Genomic DNA, 14,814 nt, shown 5'->3' with positions numbered 1-14,814 from the left:
CTCACCCAGTTTAATCTGATAAGAATGATACAGCATATAATTGGCAGTGCTTCCTAATTTGCACATTGGTTAAATATGAATGCATTCCATTTACAAACATATCTTAATGCATTCCGTTTACGAACAGATCTTCACAGAGCATGTGGCAGCTCAGAAAGCAGAAATAAACAAACAGTTTCAGTTCTACGTAGAATTATACAGTCATGAATTGACTGATACCTCTTTATTCCATGCAAAACGTAGGGCCTTCACCACTGCCATTCATCTTGGCAGTCTCTTGTTGCGGTCGTAGATTCTTCCCGTGTCATTTTAATGATTTTCAGTTCTGCTTCTGTTATGCATTTCCAAGTTGTCCTTGGTCTACCTCGTCGCCCCTTGTCCTAGAGATTCCAGGCCCATGCCTATCTTGTTATATTGTTCTGTTCTTCCCTCCATGTATGTCCTAGCCATCTCCATTTTCGTTCCCTAATTTCCTGTCCTATCAGTTTCTGTTTCATCCTCCTTCAAAGATGTTCATTTTTTATTTTTTCTGGCTATCTGATGTTGAGGATTTGTCTCCAGCAGCTGTTTATTAAAAAAAATTGAGTTTATACAGTAATGTCTTGATAAGTCTCCAAGATGCATCACCATGTAGTAAGGCAGATTTTACAATGGTGTTAAGTATTCAAAGTTTAGTTCCAGGGGCAAGATTTCTGTTTCTTCAGCTCAGCTTTAGGGTTGCAAAAGTATGTCTGGTTTTCGCTATTTTAGCTTTAATGTCTTCATCTGTTCCTCCTGTTTTGCTTATGATGCTGCCAAGATATCAGAAGTGTCGGACCTCTTCTATGTCAATCCCAGAAAGTGTTATTGATATTTCTTGTTGCCTGTTGATTCTCATAGTTTTTGTTTGCTCAGTGTTGATTTTCAGCTGTATTAACCGTGCATAGGTCAGAAGATCATTTGTTTTTGCTGCATATCTTTGTGGGAATGAGAGAGCAAGTTGATGTTGTCTGCAAAGTAGCTACTGTGTAAAAGTCCATTGTATACTCCTTGGTTGTTCTGTGGTCTCATTACCCAAGCTATTACCAGTAGGAAGGATATGGGTGACATAAGACATCCTTGCCCGACACTGGTAGTTAACCTGAACAGCTTAGTCAGTTCTCTAATGACTTGGCATGTTATATTTTCATAGAGGCTCTGAATGATATTCACAAATTTCTGGGGGATTCCACAGTGGTGTAGCAACTTCCATAAGACTATTCTGTCCACTGTGTCGAAGGCTTTTTGGAAATCTAGGACAATGATGTATAGTGGTGACTGCCATTAGATTGACCAGCCTATGATGATATATAGGGTTACTATGTAGTCTACACACGATTTCTCCTGCCTGAGCTCTTATGGTCTTCTTGTAGCTTAAATCTACTGCTTTCTTTAGTATGTCTAGGATAAAGTGTGTAAGTATTTAACTATCGAAGGACAGCAACTAAATGCCAGTCTAGTTTTTACACCGACTGAGTTTTCCTTTCTTCATTATAATGCATGGAAAAATGGTCATAAAGTGGGTCCAAGAAAGTCACACCAATGTAATGGGTAATAGTTTCTGCCCTCACAATTGGGACCATATTCATCTTCAGAACCACAACCTACTTTGTGTTTTCCTGTCATTCGTAATTTAAAACAAACCAAAAAAAGCACATCAAACAATATACAACAAAAGTGTCTTGGTGCTCTCTCAGCTGAGTAGGCTAATATTTTGTGAATCTGGCGCAAAAGGATAATAAACAAGTTTTAGAATATCTCATTTCAGAAAAGTTCAGATATTTAATGACAATGCTCTAAGATTTGCCATTTCTCAAAATTTAAATTATAGTTATATAATTATTTTAATGACAAATTCTACCATGAAATAGGCTCCCTCTGCCCCCCCCAAAATATTCTTTGAGGATGGAAAAACAAACAGAAGTTGTGATCGATAATTTTAGAATGCATCTGGTCAGCACTTTAACAAGAGGATCAGGCAGTTTAAATACCATAAACCATTATTCCGTTTTAAGCCTCAGTTTTTACGCTTTAATCAATAAAACAATACTGCTAAGTGACAAACATTCTTCCTGCAATTTAAGATTTGATCATAGTAATGACATGGTCAAAGCTGAAATCAGGGACATTTCACATGGTCTCATATCAAGGCACTGGATTTTACTCTCTAGTACTATACTTTTAAGAGTTGAGATCTTCCAAAGGAGGGATCAATGTATGTCAATCACACAGTTGAAGCTGCAGCGGTACCATAAATTGACCTTTTAATTCATGAAGAGAGTGACAGTGTGGAATTGGCAGGGCATGAAATCTTTTAGTACTGATTAACAATTGTTTTCAATTTCAAGTTAGCCCACAGCACAGTCAGGGAGCCAAGTGAGGTCAAAATAAGACAGGTCCGACACTGCCACCAAGTTTCAAAACTGAGGACTAGAAAAGCAAAAGGTAAAGAACGAGGTTCTCAACAAAAATATAATGAATGTTCCAAACCAGTAAAAACTTTCTAATGGGATTATTTATGTGAGTTAGGATTAGTCACAGAAGGAAGGTTTTCCAAGATTACACTCAGAGAAAAAAAAGAAAGGCAGAGACAGTTGCCCCAGCTTTAAATATGCCTATGGGGTCTCCCACACTGAACACAAATCCAATCATGTTTAAAAAAACAAAAATCTTAAGCAGACAGTTGCCTGGATTTGTAAGTACTAAGATTGTCAAACTCTTTGGGGCAGGGATCATCCTCCCTCCCTCCCGCCCCCGTTTGTACAGTGCCTTGCCCAGTGGTAATACCATTATGGTAATACCGAGACTACTCCTATGAATACTGATAGTTTAGATTCAGGAGCAGCATATAAGGTTTTGTCATAAAAGTTCTATGTAACAGTATCTATACATAAATGTGTGTGTTTCTTTAGCATTTGCAGGGCAAAACGACCAATTACAATTTCCAAAACCATACCATATAACTATAGTAGTGATTTTCTAAACTTATTTTAACACAAAATGCTGGTAAGTGGTAAGTGGCAACCAAGCTCTATTAGCACAAATACAATAGCAACAAATTACTGAAAACACGAAGAGGCTCCAAATGACATTGATTTTTAATGGGATGTCTGTATAACATTTTGGACAAGAAAATGTTAAGTATTAGAATGATAAAAAATGGGGAAAATGCAAAGTACCAACCAGTATAAAGTACTGTGTCCCAAATAAAAGGATTACTCAGCTTTATTAGCCTGTTAATTCTCATGTAGGTCCTTCCCTTATCACACAGCATGTTGACCATTAATCTTAACAAGTGGTTTTAGATTACTCACATCAAACAAGCTGTAGATACAGTACTTTCTCTTGTATTATTAAACTAATTAATCTAAAGTGTGCTTCCATATAAGAGAGATAAATAAGCACATCTGGAAACAAATCAATAGAAACTGCAGCACAGTGTTCAGCTCGACTTTCAAGATCAGCAAACAAGAGTTTTTAATGATAATTTTTAAAACATCAGAGTCACAATTGGAACTGCCACAATTTGTCCTAATTTTATTTCTTATGATATATTTTCAGTTATGGAAAAAGTGATGCAATCAATTGATTCTGACCTGCTCAAATTAGAAAAGCAAAACATTAGGACTAAATCCTCCATTGGTGTAGCTCCGCTGACTAAAGCATCTATTCTAATTTACATGAGCTGAGAGCTAGACCTACTTTTTAAGTTCAATTGTGCAAATTCAGTTAGCTCCCAGACCCTTTGCCTCTAGAGAGCTGGAGGATCAATACCCTAGTTTAAGGCACAAGCAAAAGTAGGTTTGGTGGTCCTACTCCAGTCTATTCATTCATATAATAAAATATCCCTACAAGTTGGCACAATTAATTGGATTGGAATCCATACTGCAAATCAGGGTTGAATAGTGCTAGTACAGCTGTTTAGGGAAACTTTCATAATGCCTAGTTCAAATCATTAGTTCCTTACTTCCATGAGCATTAACTTTAAGCAAACAAAAATACCCAGCCTCCACATGATTTAATTAACATGGGTCACATACGTATGATTGATAACACTACGTTTCCCAGACCACGGAAGCATCACAGGCAGTAATGTCTTTACAGGAGTGAACTCTGGCTGAATAATTTCTCTCGTGAACACTATTAAACACAAATGTGCTCTTCTTCAACATCAAGCATGAATATTTTCTTGACAAAACACTTTTATAGTGGCCATTGCAAGGAAAATCCCACTGGACATTTACCTTTAAATTTACATCTGAATCTCAAAGAAACCTATGGTGTAGAAAAGCTGGAGTGTAGGACAGGAACTTGTTCAGAATCTATCATTTCTTTATAGGATCATTCTTCTAAATGCTAAAGCCATAGAGTTGGTTACATGATTTTGTAACAATCCACTTTAACTGATTTAGACACTGAAACGGGCAGTCTTAGTTTGGCACATGGAGATAGAGACTGACCCCATTACCTGTACATATGTAGTGACATCAGCAACAGAAGATAGGGAGCCACTGGCTTAGAGATGCCAGAATTCTCCACAAAAAGAGAAGAACATGTAGAGGAAAATCTTGATCTGGCATTGGGAAAGTTATCTGAAAATTGTCCTGTTTCTTATATAGTCTTTCCTACCCATTATGACCTCACCTGGTCTTTTATGCAGTCAAAAGCGTTCTGTGCAGATTCATCACTCTAGTTAGTATGGGGTTAACGCACGCCTCCACAACAGCTAATATACTGCCCTGTTATTTTGGAGATTCTACTGGATGATCAGTAATACTGAGAATGCTAACAAACATCATGAGGAAATCAAAACATTTTAAAATGCATAAATGTATGCAACAAATATTGGTGAAAATGGCTATGAAGTATAATTGTTATTCTAGGTCCCTTACATTATCTAAACTATTTCCCTTTAAACGTGGAGGTAAAAATCAATATGCTTTTGCTAGACAATTCCTATGCCCTAGAGAAAACGTATGTTGTTCTTAGTCGTATTAGATAGAGTGTCAAGCTGGCTAGAAACCTCAGCTTGTTTAGTACTTCACATAAGCTGTTTATAAAAGCATGGCTTTCAGAATAATTAGAGACCTCCCAAAATGACAATAAATATTACCAGACAAGGGAAATATATCAACTCTGTTGTAAGCTGGGCTTTATTGTATAATTTTGTAAAAATGACAATCTTCATAAGAAAGTTTTGGTCTATTAATTTCAGTGTCTGCATAAACTACTTCATGTACCTCTAAATGAGCCGATGACAAATTGTTTAGAAACAATAGTGTATAATTTCTGTGTTTCTCCTCCATTCTTTACCACTGTAGGCCTGGCTAGAAATGAGCAATTGGACATGGGTGAGGCCTCATTTTTTGGGAGACAGGATTAGCATGGTAAATGGATCAGCAGGCTGGAAACAGAAAGGGGGAACACCCAGGGAACCAATTACAATAAACAAAATAACAATGGATAAGATAAGCCTGGAAAGGAAGATGAGATAAAGAGTAAGTCATACATGGCCAATGAGAGATTGGTTCCTACAAAGTGACCAAGCCAATCCCCAAAAGTGTAATGCAATGTAACGTGTAAACATATATAAAGGAAAACGTTTGCTGTGTCACTTTGGATGTTTGGTATATATACCACTTATACTCACTCCCTATGCTTGAGTCTGATCAACTCAGCGTAGCATTGCTGTATGCCTAATAAAGAAAACTGAGTGACAAGTCAGGAGTTGAACTGAGTTCTTGGGGAACTGAGTGGAAGAGGTCTCAGGGAAACCGTAACAATCACTAGAAACACTTGCATGTAAACAAAATCATTGTTTCTTAGACATCCATCCAGTCCTGTTGCTTATTCCCCATCTGATTCATAATCTCATTTCTGACATCAGAACTGGCGGCTATGGAAATTAAGATGTCACTGACTGAGAATTATGGCCTCAAGTGAGAAATAAGAGACAAAAGCAAATTCACTCTTATTAAGCAAAGATCTTGCTTTCCTGTAAATAGAATAGGAATAGTAACATAGAATAGGAAAGTACCATAAAAAAGAGGAAACTGATAAATATTTGGCCAACATGTAGATATTTGATTTTATCCGGAAGCAATACAAAGTAGAAAGCCTTTTGCATTCAAATATTTTTCCCTCGTGGGGAAGTCAAGCAAAAATGAATCATTCCAAATGTTTAATCGACACATCCAGGTTAAAAAAAAAAATTCAGAAAACACAGAATTTCCTTACCTAGGTTAGATTTATTAATTTATTATCTTAGATGATAAAATATTTCAGTTTTAGTAATCTTACTTTCCTCAATATGGACCACATAACAGACTAATACATTTCTCTTTATTTTGATAGTTAATTTCTACATACTTTCACTTTCTGCTTCTTACGCACTACTATAAAACAGCAATGTCTAGGTTGCAAATACTCCAGAGGATTATGCATTAGTTAAAAATGTTTCCACCTGAATTTTTATTATTATATTAATTAACGTAGATATGTCTATTGATCTTAGGTTTTGCAAAAGCTTACTTTAAAAAGTGAAATGCTGGGGAGTCACTTTTTACCTAGTAGCATCCATTAGAATTTGTAAAACTCCATGATTCATATTGAGGCACTGAATTAAAACCAGTGTTTTAATAATTCCTACAACATACACAGCTATCCTATACACCGCCTCCCACTCATACAGGACACAGCTTTGTGGCACAGCATTTCACACTCATGTATGAGTTATAAATCCCTAACTTTTCACAAAATAAAGCCAAGTAAATCTGTAGACTCATGTGTACTATACTTTTTTAAAAATTAAACAAAGGTAGATATAAAGAAAAACCCATGACTAACCCACTGAACACATAAATTTAGGGATGCTCCATTATCAGAAGGCTATTATTTAGAAAAAAAAAAATCTCTTACCTTGAATGCACTGAAGTGTTCCATCCTCAGCCCTTATTGTAAAGGTTTCACCTGGATTAACTTGAACCAAAATGACCTGCCAAAATAAACACATTCATTTCAATCTAATGCTCAAATCTCATCGGGTATATTCATTCCAAAAGTTTTCTTACCTAAAGATGCACTAGACAAGATGAAAAGAGTTAAGCAGGCTGGATTAGCCACAGTTTTGGGTACTAGCAGAGTCCTGGAATTAGTACAGGATTTGAAGTTTGTCTAAATCACTAAATTTATTCTGAAAACAACAATATTACTCAAAAGGGCTGGAATGTAAAGATGAAAGTTGGAATTTTAGGCCCCAGGCCTGCAAATACTTAGGCAAATGATTGTTTTATTGCACACAAGTAGTCCTATTGAAGCCATTGGGCTGCTAACTTGCTTAGAATTCAGCAAGGATTGCTTTTCAGGATTGGCAACTGAGAGTGGATATTGCAGGACAGACTGAGTGACATATTTTGGGCCATATGCTTTTTCCACAGGAGTAAGAACTGCCTCACTGGATCCGACCTGGGACCCATCCAACATGATAAGAGATTCTGGCCCTTTGTATTTGTTTTCACTGAAAAGTATCCAGGCATAATGGGAATGGGTGCAGTAAAATACATGAGCAAACAATTTACACTAAGCATTTTAGAATGAAAGGCTTGGTCCCACTCCTGGTTTCCCACTGCTCAAGCCACCAGATAATAGGATACTTTTCTAGACCCTGTAGCATTCCCAAGGCGTAATACTCACTGCCCCTCTCTACTAACTGTATAGAAAAATTGTTTCAGAATGTGCTGCATTTGCCTGTTTTACTCATTTCCAGACACAAATGTGGAAAAAAAGCTATTTTTACAGTGAGACTGTAAAAGAATGTTTACACTACATGACTTAGTAAGCAGCAATATCCTGATCACAATGTGAGGCTGTCTGTGTTTATTTTAGTCAGCCTCGAATAAGGGCTGTCCCTGATAGCACTCTGTGTGCAGAACACTCATGGACTTCAATGGAAGTTCCCTGCAGATCAGATCCTAAATCAATATAATCATTCATAGTACCAGCATGGTTTTAAACTAATATACAAGTTGGAATCTGTTTACCAACCATTGTGTGGAGTTTTGGTGTGCACAACCTCCACTGATATCAGTAAGACTCACATGGCTAAAACACCAGGTCATGTTTTGACAACTTACCCTTCAGGGTCATTTTCTTTAAAGACATGTTTTATTTGGAATAAGTTGATGTTTTACCATATACTATCTATTAAACGTGTTACATACACAATACTTGATTTCAAACATAATGTCCAATAGCCTCAGGGTTTGCTGTTATTGTAATCACGTAAAGAGAGATTCTCATTATCACTGAGCTAGAGATATTATCGGATATGAAAAATTCACTTCTGGATCCAGATTTTGATCACTCGGATCCAGAGTTTGGTTCAGCCTAGTATGGAAATAGATTCTGAACCAGCCCTTAGGTTCTGGGATGTTTGATCCCAGCATTTCAGTCTAGGCCCATCTGCAATATGGAGGCTAATTAAAGGATGCCATGTCATGCTTTTTGAAATCCAACTTAAAGGTTTACAATAAAATAAATTACTGAATATATGAGACTTCAAATTACAGTAATCCTGCAGAAGCCCACTGTCATTGTTAAATTTTTAACACACAAATTATAAGTCAATTAGAGAAATGACAATATGTGAGCAAGGCCAGCCCACAATATTTTGGCACCTGAGGCGGGGAGCTCAAATGACGCCCCCATGCCTCCTCGCTTGGGCCAAAACTTTGAAAGGTCTCAATTCTGCCTTCTTCCTGTTCTACTCCTCTCATGGTACTGCTCTGCTACTTACCCCAATAAAGGAGAACTAACAACTTAAAATGCCTTGTTCAAAAAATTTAAACAACACTTAACTTTCAAATGCCTGAAGAGCAAATGTAACTTTTCTTGTCTGCATAGTAAACACTGGCATTTTTTTCTGTTTGAATAATCAAAGTGGTGCTTTCTATGCCTTCTTGGTTGCAAAGATTTGAACTGCTTCCTGAAGGTCCACAGTCTGAGCCAGCTCAGGCTCTATTGAGATGGTTGCAAGGCCGACCAGCCTCTCCTGTGTCATTGTGGAGCATAGATGTATTTTTATTAACTTCTGCTTGGAGAAGCTGCGTTCTCCACTGGCAACTGTTATAGGAAGTGTTAGAAGTATGCGCAGAGCAACAAAAGCATTTGGAAAAAGGCTGGTCATCTTATTTGTGCACATATATTCTAGAACAGCCTTTGGAGTTGATCCTGCTGAAATATATCTTGAAAGGGCTTTCAGTTCATCACCTAAATCACTTGCATCAACATGTGTCAACACTGTCTCTAGTGCCCTGCATTGCTGATGTAGGTCTTCTTCAAGTATAGTGAGGAGTTTTGGAATATCATACAACATCCCAAATATACTGCTGTGTTCCTTCAGCTGCATGAAACATTCTTCAACTGACTGTATTGCACAATCTAGCACCTGGTTAAAGAATTCAACTTTGAATTGTTGTTTGGGGTCTCTTATGGGTTTATCCCGTGACTTGTAATCAAAAGTTCTTCTTCTTCGCTGACTCTTGTATTCTTGAATGGGTGGGAAAATAGCTTCCGTGTGAAGTTCCTCTGCCAACTTCTGTGCACTCTTCAGAACGTTTTGAAATCCCTCATCTGACCAGTAAGACTAAAGGTATGACTTTGCTTTGTCCAGTTGTCCCATTGCTCCAGACTCCTTGGAGTCTCTTGCTTACAACATTTATTTCAAGTAGTATGTCATGCCACAACACTAAGCCACACAGAAATTTGAAGTTATGTATGTTTCTGGTGATTCCATTTCCCTCTGCCACAGTTCTCCCACGAACAGTTCCTGTCATAGCATTATCCTCCATAATGGCAACTATGGCATCATCTATCTTCCCAATTTGGTGTTTGATAGGCCTTCACTCGACTTTCCCATCGTGTGGCACTCAGTGGTTTCAGTGTCAGAGAGGATGTTCCCAGATGTTGCTTTAAAATTTGCCATCCATGAGTTGATGCAGAGAAAAATGCATAGATGCTTTGAATTACATTAAAAAATTCAGCAGCCTCACTAGAAGCTGATGCTGCATCACAGACCACCAAGTTCAATGAATGAGAACTGCACGGGACAAAAAAAAAGCTTGAGGGTTTAACTCTCGGATCCGTGTCTGCACTACTCTGTTCTTTCCTCTCATGTTGGCACCATTATTGTAGCCCTAACCTTTCATGTCAGCTATCGCAATTCTCATATCTTCCAGCTTTTTAAGAAGCACAGAAGGGGGGAGGGATAGCTCAGTGGTTTGAGCATTGGCCTGCTAAACCCAGGGTTGTGAGTTCAATCCTTGAGGGCGCCATTTAGGGATCTGGGGCAAGATCCTGCTTTGAGCAGGGGGTTGGACTAGATGACCTCCTGATGTCCCTTCCAAGCCTGATATTCTAGGATATGCTATGATTTGGTCATACCATCTCCTGTAGTATCATCAATGTCAATAAATTCTAGAAAATGCTCTCTGACAGTCACCATTGCAGGGACATTTTCATTAGGTTCTCTTGTTGTTACAAAACGCACCATTAAAGTCATTTGTTCCATATGGCTGATGTCAAGTGTGCAGTCCAGAATAACAGAGTAATATCTTGCTGACTTCAGATCTACCACAATCTTCTATTTGACTTTTGTTGCCAGTAACTGTAGGATCTCATTTTGAATTGTTTTTCCAAGATAGTGGTGTATGTACATTTCTTGGGTGGTGACTCTTCTTAGATGCTCCTGCAGTACAGCATCAAACTCAGCCATCAGCTACACAATTTTAAGGAAGCTTCCACTGTTTGGCACATACAGCTGATCTGAAGTGCCATGCAGTGCTAGGTTTTGGGTAGCAAGCATTCTCACAATGGCAATGAGCCTTTTCAGAACATAGTGCCAATAAAGAGACTCAGATACAATCTTCTCTTGATGCTGATCATCTATGGTGGCCTTTAACCTTAGCCTCATCTCAAGCTCTTTTCACATATGGAATGCTTTCTTGGTGATTTGCTGCCTTCTCACGGCATGCCAGATGTCTAGCCAGATTTTTCCAGTCCTTTGTTCCTGTAGAACCCAATGTTTGCAACAAAAACAGTATGCAGCATTCTGGGGTTTTGAAAACATAAGCCATGGCCTCTCCACTTTGTCACCACTGGGGATTTCACACCAGTAATGTGTTGGATAGAAACTTTTATTTTCATTGTCTTTGGGGAATATGAAGCTTTTCACTTGCTGTGGCCCATGCAGTACAAGGAAGTCCCTCAGGCTATTGCTCAAGTGGGTCCACAGTCCTGAATCATCTCGACTTAAGGAACTAAACTCAGCAGCAGCTGTTTCTTGTGCCTCCACCACACTCTTCTCCGATCTACACTTTGCTTCAGGAATGTGCATGGCAACATCCATTTGAAATGGAGATATGGATATGGATGCTGCAGTAGCTGCCAGGTCACCTGCACTCTGACTAACTGGACGATCAGGCATCTCCTCACCACTCACATCCTCAATGGGGCCGGAAGGCTCACCGTGAACATTTGCGTCTATATATCTCAGGAGAGCTCCTTCCTGCTTAGATAGAAAAGCTTCCTTTGCTTTCTTTCTTTTTCTGAATGTTGCCCCAGAGGGGCATTTTCTTCTTTCACTCATTACTGCTGTTTTGTGCCAGCTATACTGGCTCTGAACACTCAGTTGAAGAGGACAAATAAGCAGGCTGGTAGCATGGCCTGAGTGAGGGACGATATCAAGTTGACTGCCTGTTCTCCTCAAGTGGGTTCAGGGAAGCAACAGGAAACAGGAAGCTCCCTGAGAAGCTGGTGTTAATCAATCCAGGCTCCTGGGGGTGCTAGAAAGGTACATAAGAGGCTCCTCCTCCTCTCTCTCTCCCTGCAGCTCCTGTTGCTTTCTGTTATTCCCTCTCACCTTTTCTCCTGCCTGCCTGTTATGTCTCTTGTGCCCTCCTTCCTCCAGCACAGCACTCCACCATCTCTGTGCATCTAGAGCAGAGAGAATACATATGCACCAGCAGCAGACACAATTTTCTACACTCTGGGTCCTAGTGGCACCTCAGTTCGCCTCATGGTAAGGCCAGCCCTGTATTTGAGCCATTATTTTAGGTTGCAGCAATAGTTGACTCACAGAACTTTAATTAAAGTGGAGTTAAGCCAGTAGACACAGATAGGGTTGACAATGTTGTGATTTAAAAAGCCCAACACTCCAGCAGGAGTGCCGGAACCTCCCCTGCCCTGCCTCTTCCTCCGAGAGACCTCGTCCCTTCCCCCAAGGTCCCACCCCTTCCCTGAAGCCTGGCCCCGTTTGCTCCTCTCCCCGCTTCTCCTCCATCGCTCGTTGCTTTTCAGCTCTCCCCCGTTCTTCCCCTCTGCCCGGGTCAGGAGGGACTCGCCTGCGGAGCTGGGGCTAGGAGCTGCAGCCAACCAGCACCTCCCCTACCAAAAGCAACTGGACTTTGGGTATCCGGTCAGTAGATCTGACTGAACACTATCAGATCCCCTTTTCAATAGGACTTTCTGGTCAAAAACCGGGAACCTGGCCACCCTAGACACAAGCCACAATAAATGATTTGGAGGAGATAAAAATAAAGAGACAAAAGCCATTCCACCCATTACCTGTGCACAAGCAACACTTAAAAGACAGTTGCTTTTCTGCCTCTGAATAGAGGTGAATAATTCACAAGAAGGGGTGCTTACTTTATTGCCAAAGAAATCATGCAGAGCAAACAGATTGGGTTGGATCGAGAAAATAGGAGCCTACACACAGGAGTGAGGCAAAGCAGCTGGCAAATGGTCCATCATCAAGACCTTGTTACTCCTTTTATGTATAGGGTTTTTAAACAGTTGTTTCCGGACAAGCTATTTATCTGGCAATATAACATGGTGATGGGTAGATTAAGGTTAATCAGGACCTGGATCCGCTGAATTTTTGGGGCGCCTTAGACAGACCCCCATCTCCTCAAACACACACCCTGAATGAATTAGTCTCCCTCTTACCTCCACGTCCTTATTCTTCTCCCCAAGTGAGGCAGCCTAAACAGACCATGCCCACTCCAGCCAGTGGCCACCTGACCACAATCAGCTGTGCACTGCACTTCGCTTACCTCTCTGCCTCCAATTCCTGTGTCTCGGCCTCTTTGGACTGCAAATCCCGATATTCCATAGGAACCGACATTAATCCATCCCTGACCATGTTGACTTACATTCTGCCATTAATCTTTTAACTCAGCAGAGTTATGTTGGTCCATAGACTTACTACTAACTATTATTTAAGATGCAGGAGCCTTTGAGACTGTCACTTTTAAAATGCCAATCATCTATCACTCAAAATGTCCACATTCTAATAATGTGGGGTTTGGTTTTTTGGCCACTAATGCATTTGGAAAATTACTGCTTTTGAATTTAAATTTAAAAATACCAAACATTTAACATTAAAGCTGTATTCCCAACAGCATCTCTAATCGATGACACAGTTAAATAAAGCAGCAATACCCTTTTCTTAGTATGTAGATCCTCAGTCATCCAATAAACTGTGCTACTGGAGTAAAGGAAAGAAAATACCACACCTTCACATTTCCCTTTACTGTTAATGGCAGCTGCTTATGGTCATATTATAGGAAAACATTCAGAATATGCTTCTTTAGCAGCCACATACTTACAAATTCACAATTGTACAGGAGCCGTAGGCAGTTCAGAATGTGCAGGTGCCTAGTGATGGCCACCATGCTTCAGTGAGATTAATGACTGGATGACAAGCTTTTCTGCATTCTGTTAAAATACTACATTTCAAGCTTTTACTTCCTGCAATATTCATTGTTTCTGAGTTGCTGTGGTAACCTGATTGTAATCTAGAAGTCGCTCACGGTATTAGCCAAGCTTCAACATCCTAATAATCAATCTCACTTAAATTCAAAATTCAACATCATCCGAGTTTTGTTACTTCATTTGACACCAAGAAGGTGTCATCAACAGAAGACAGCTTATTGTCTGAACATGGGAGGGAGGCTGTTGCAGACTCATTGCCTTGGATGAGGGGAAAAGCTGATGACTCTTCCCTGACAACCGACACCAATGAGACAGCAACAGACCCTGCATCATTCAGTGGTAGTAGAGTGAATCAGATACACTTTTGTATCATGCAAACAAACGCTTCATTCTGCTGTAAAGCAGACATCAATGTTAAAAGTCTTCTTATAAATACAGAATATGAAACACAGAATCTCTTTCCAGACCAAGTTGTTTTTTTCTAGGACTCATTCACTCACTAAAATATTACTTTCCCTAACCTCCAAAGTGCGGACGGTTACTTTCAACACACACAGGAATAATCTGAGATGTCTTTTTTTTTCTTGTAGATTTTAAGAGATGTTTAAAAGAGAAGGCCATTAAGATCAATACCAGGGGATTAAAATCATTATAATGGATTCAAAGATGTACTGCTGAGGTGGCTATTTGTATGATGACCTATATGAACAAAATAAATATACACTTTATAACAGTTTGAAAGACATCTGACGAAAAATAAATTAACATTACCAAAGATCTACGCCAAAAGAAAACAAGAGCCAGAAGTACAAGAAAAGTCATTCAACATTATAAGTTTTTTGAAACTTATAGTGAGTTCTAGTAAAGTTTAACATGACTGGAAAGAATTTCCTAGGACTGAATCAACCACAAAGGTGTGAATCCAACATCTTTAATCTTAGGCCTTGTCTACACTGGCAAGTTTCTGAGCAGCAAAGCAGCTTTCTGTGTTGCAGCTCCCTAGGTGTATACACTGCCAAGCCACTT

General features: G+C 39.3%; 1 protein-coding gene across 2 annotated transcripts in view; it reads right to left on the bottom strand.

The window, feature by feature from the left end:
- Positions 1 to 14,814, bottom strand: part of FNDC3B (fibronectin type III domain containing 3B) — a 378,401-nt gene that overhangs the window by 281,621 nt on the left and 81,966 nt on the right. For both annotated transcript variants that reach the window (XM_034782468.1, XM_034782469.1), the window contains exon 3: positions 6,937 to 7,012. In XM_034782468.1, the coding sequence (XP_034638359.1) occupies positions 6,937 to 7,012 (76 nt within the window). The remainder of the gene's footprint in view (positions 1 to 6,936; positions 7,013 to 14,814) is intronic.

The sequence above is a fragment of the Trachemys scripta genome, chromosome 9 (assembly GCF_013100865.1).
Source record: "Trachemys scripta elegans isolate TJP31775 chromosome 9, CAS_Tse_1.0, whole genome shotgun sequence".
NCBI lineage: Eukaryota > Metazoa > Chordata > Testudines > Emydidae > Trachemys > Trachemys scripta.
This window is presented reverse-complemented; position numbering and strand designations above follow the sequence as displayed.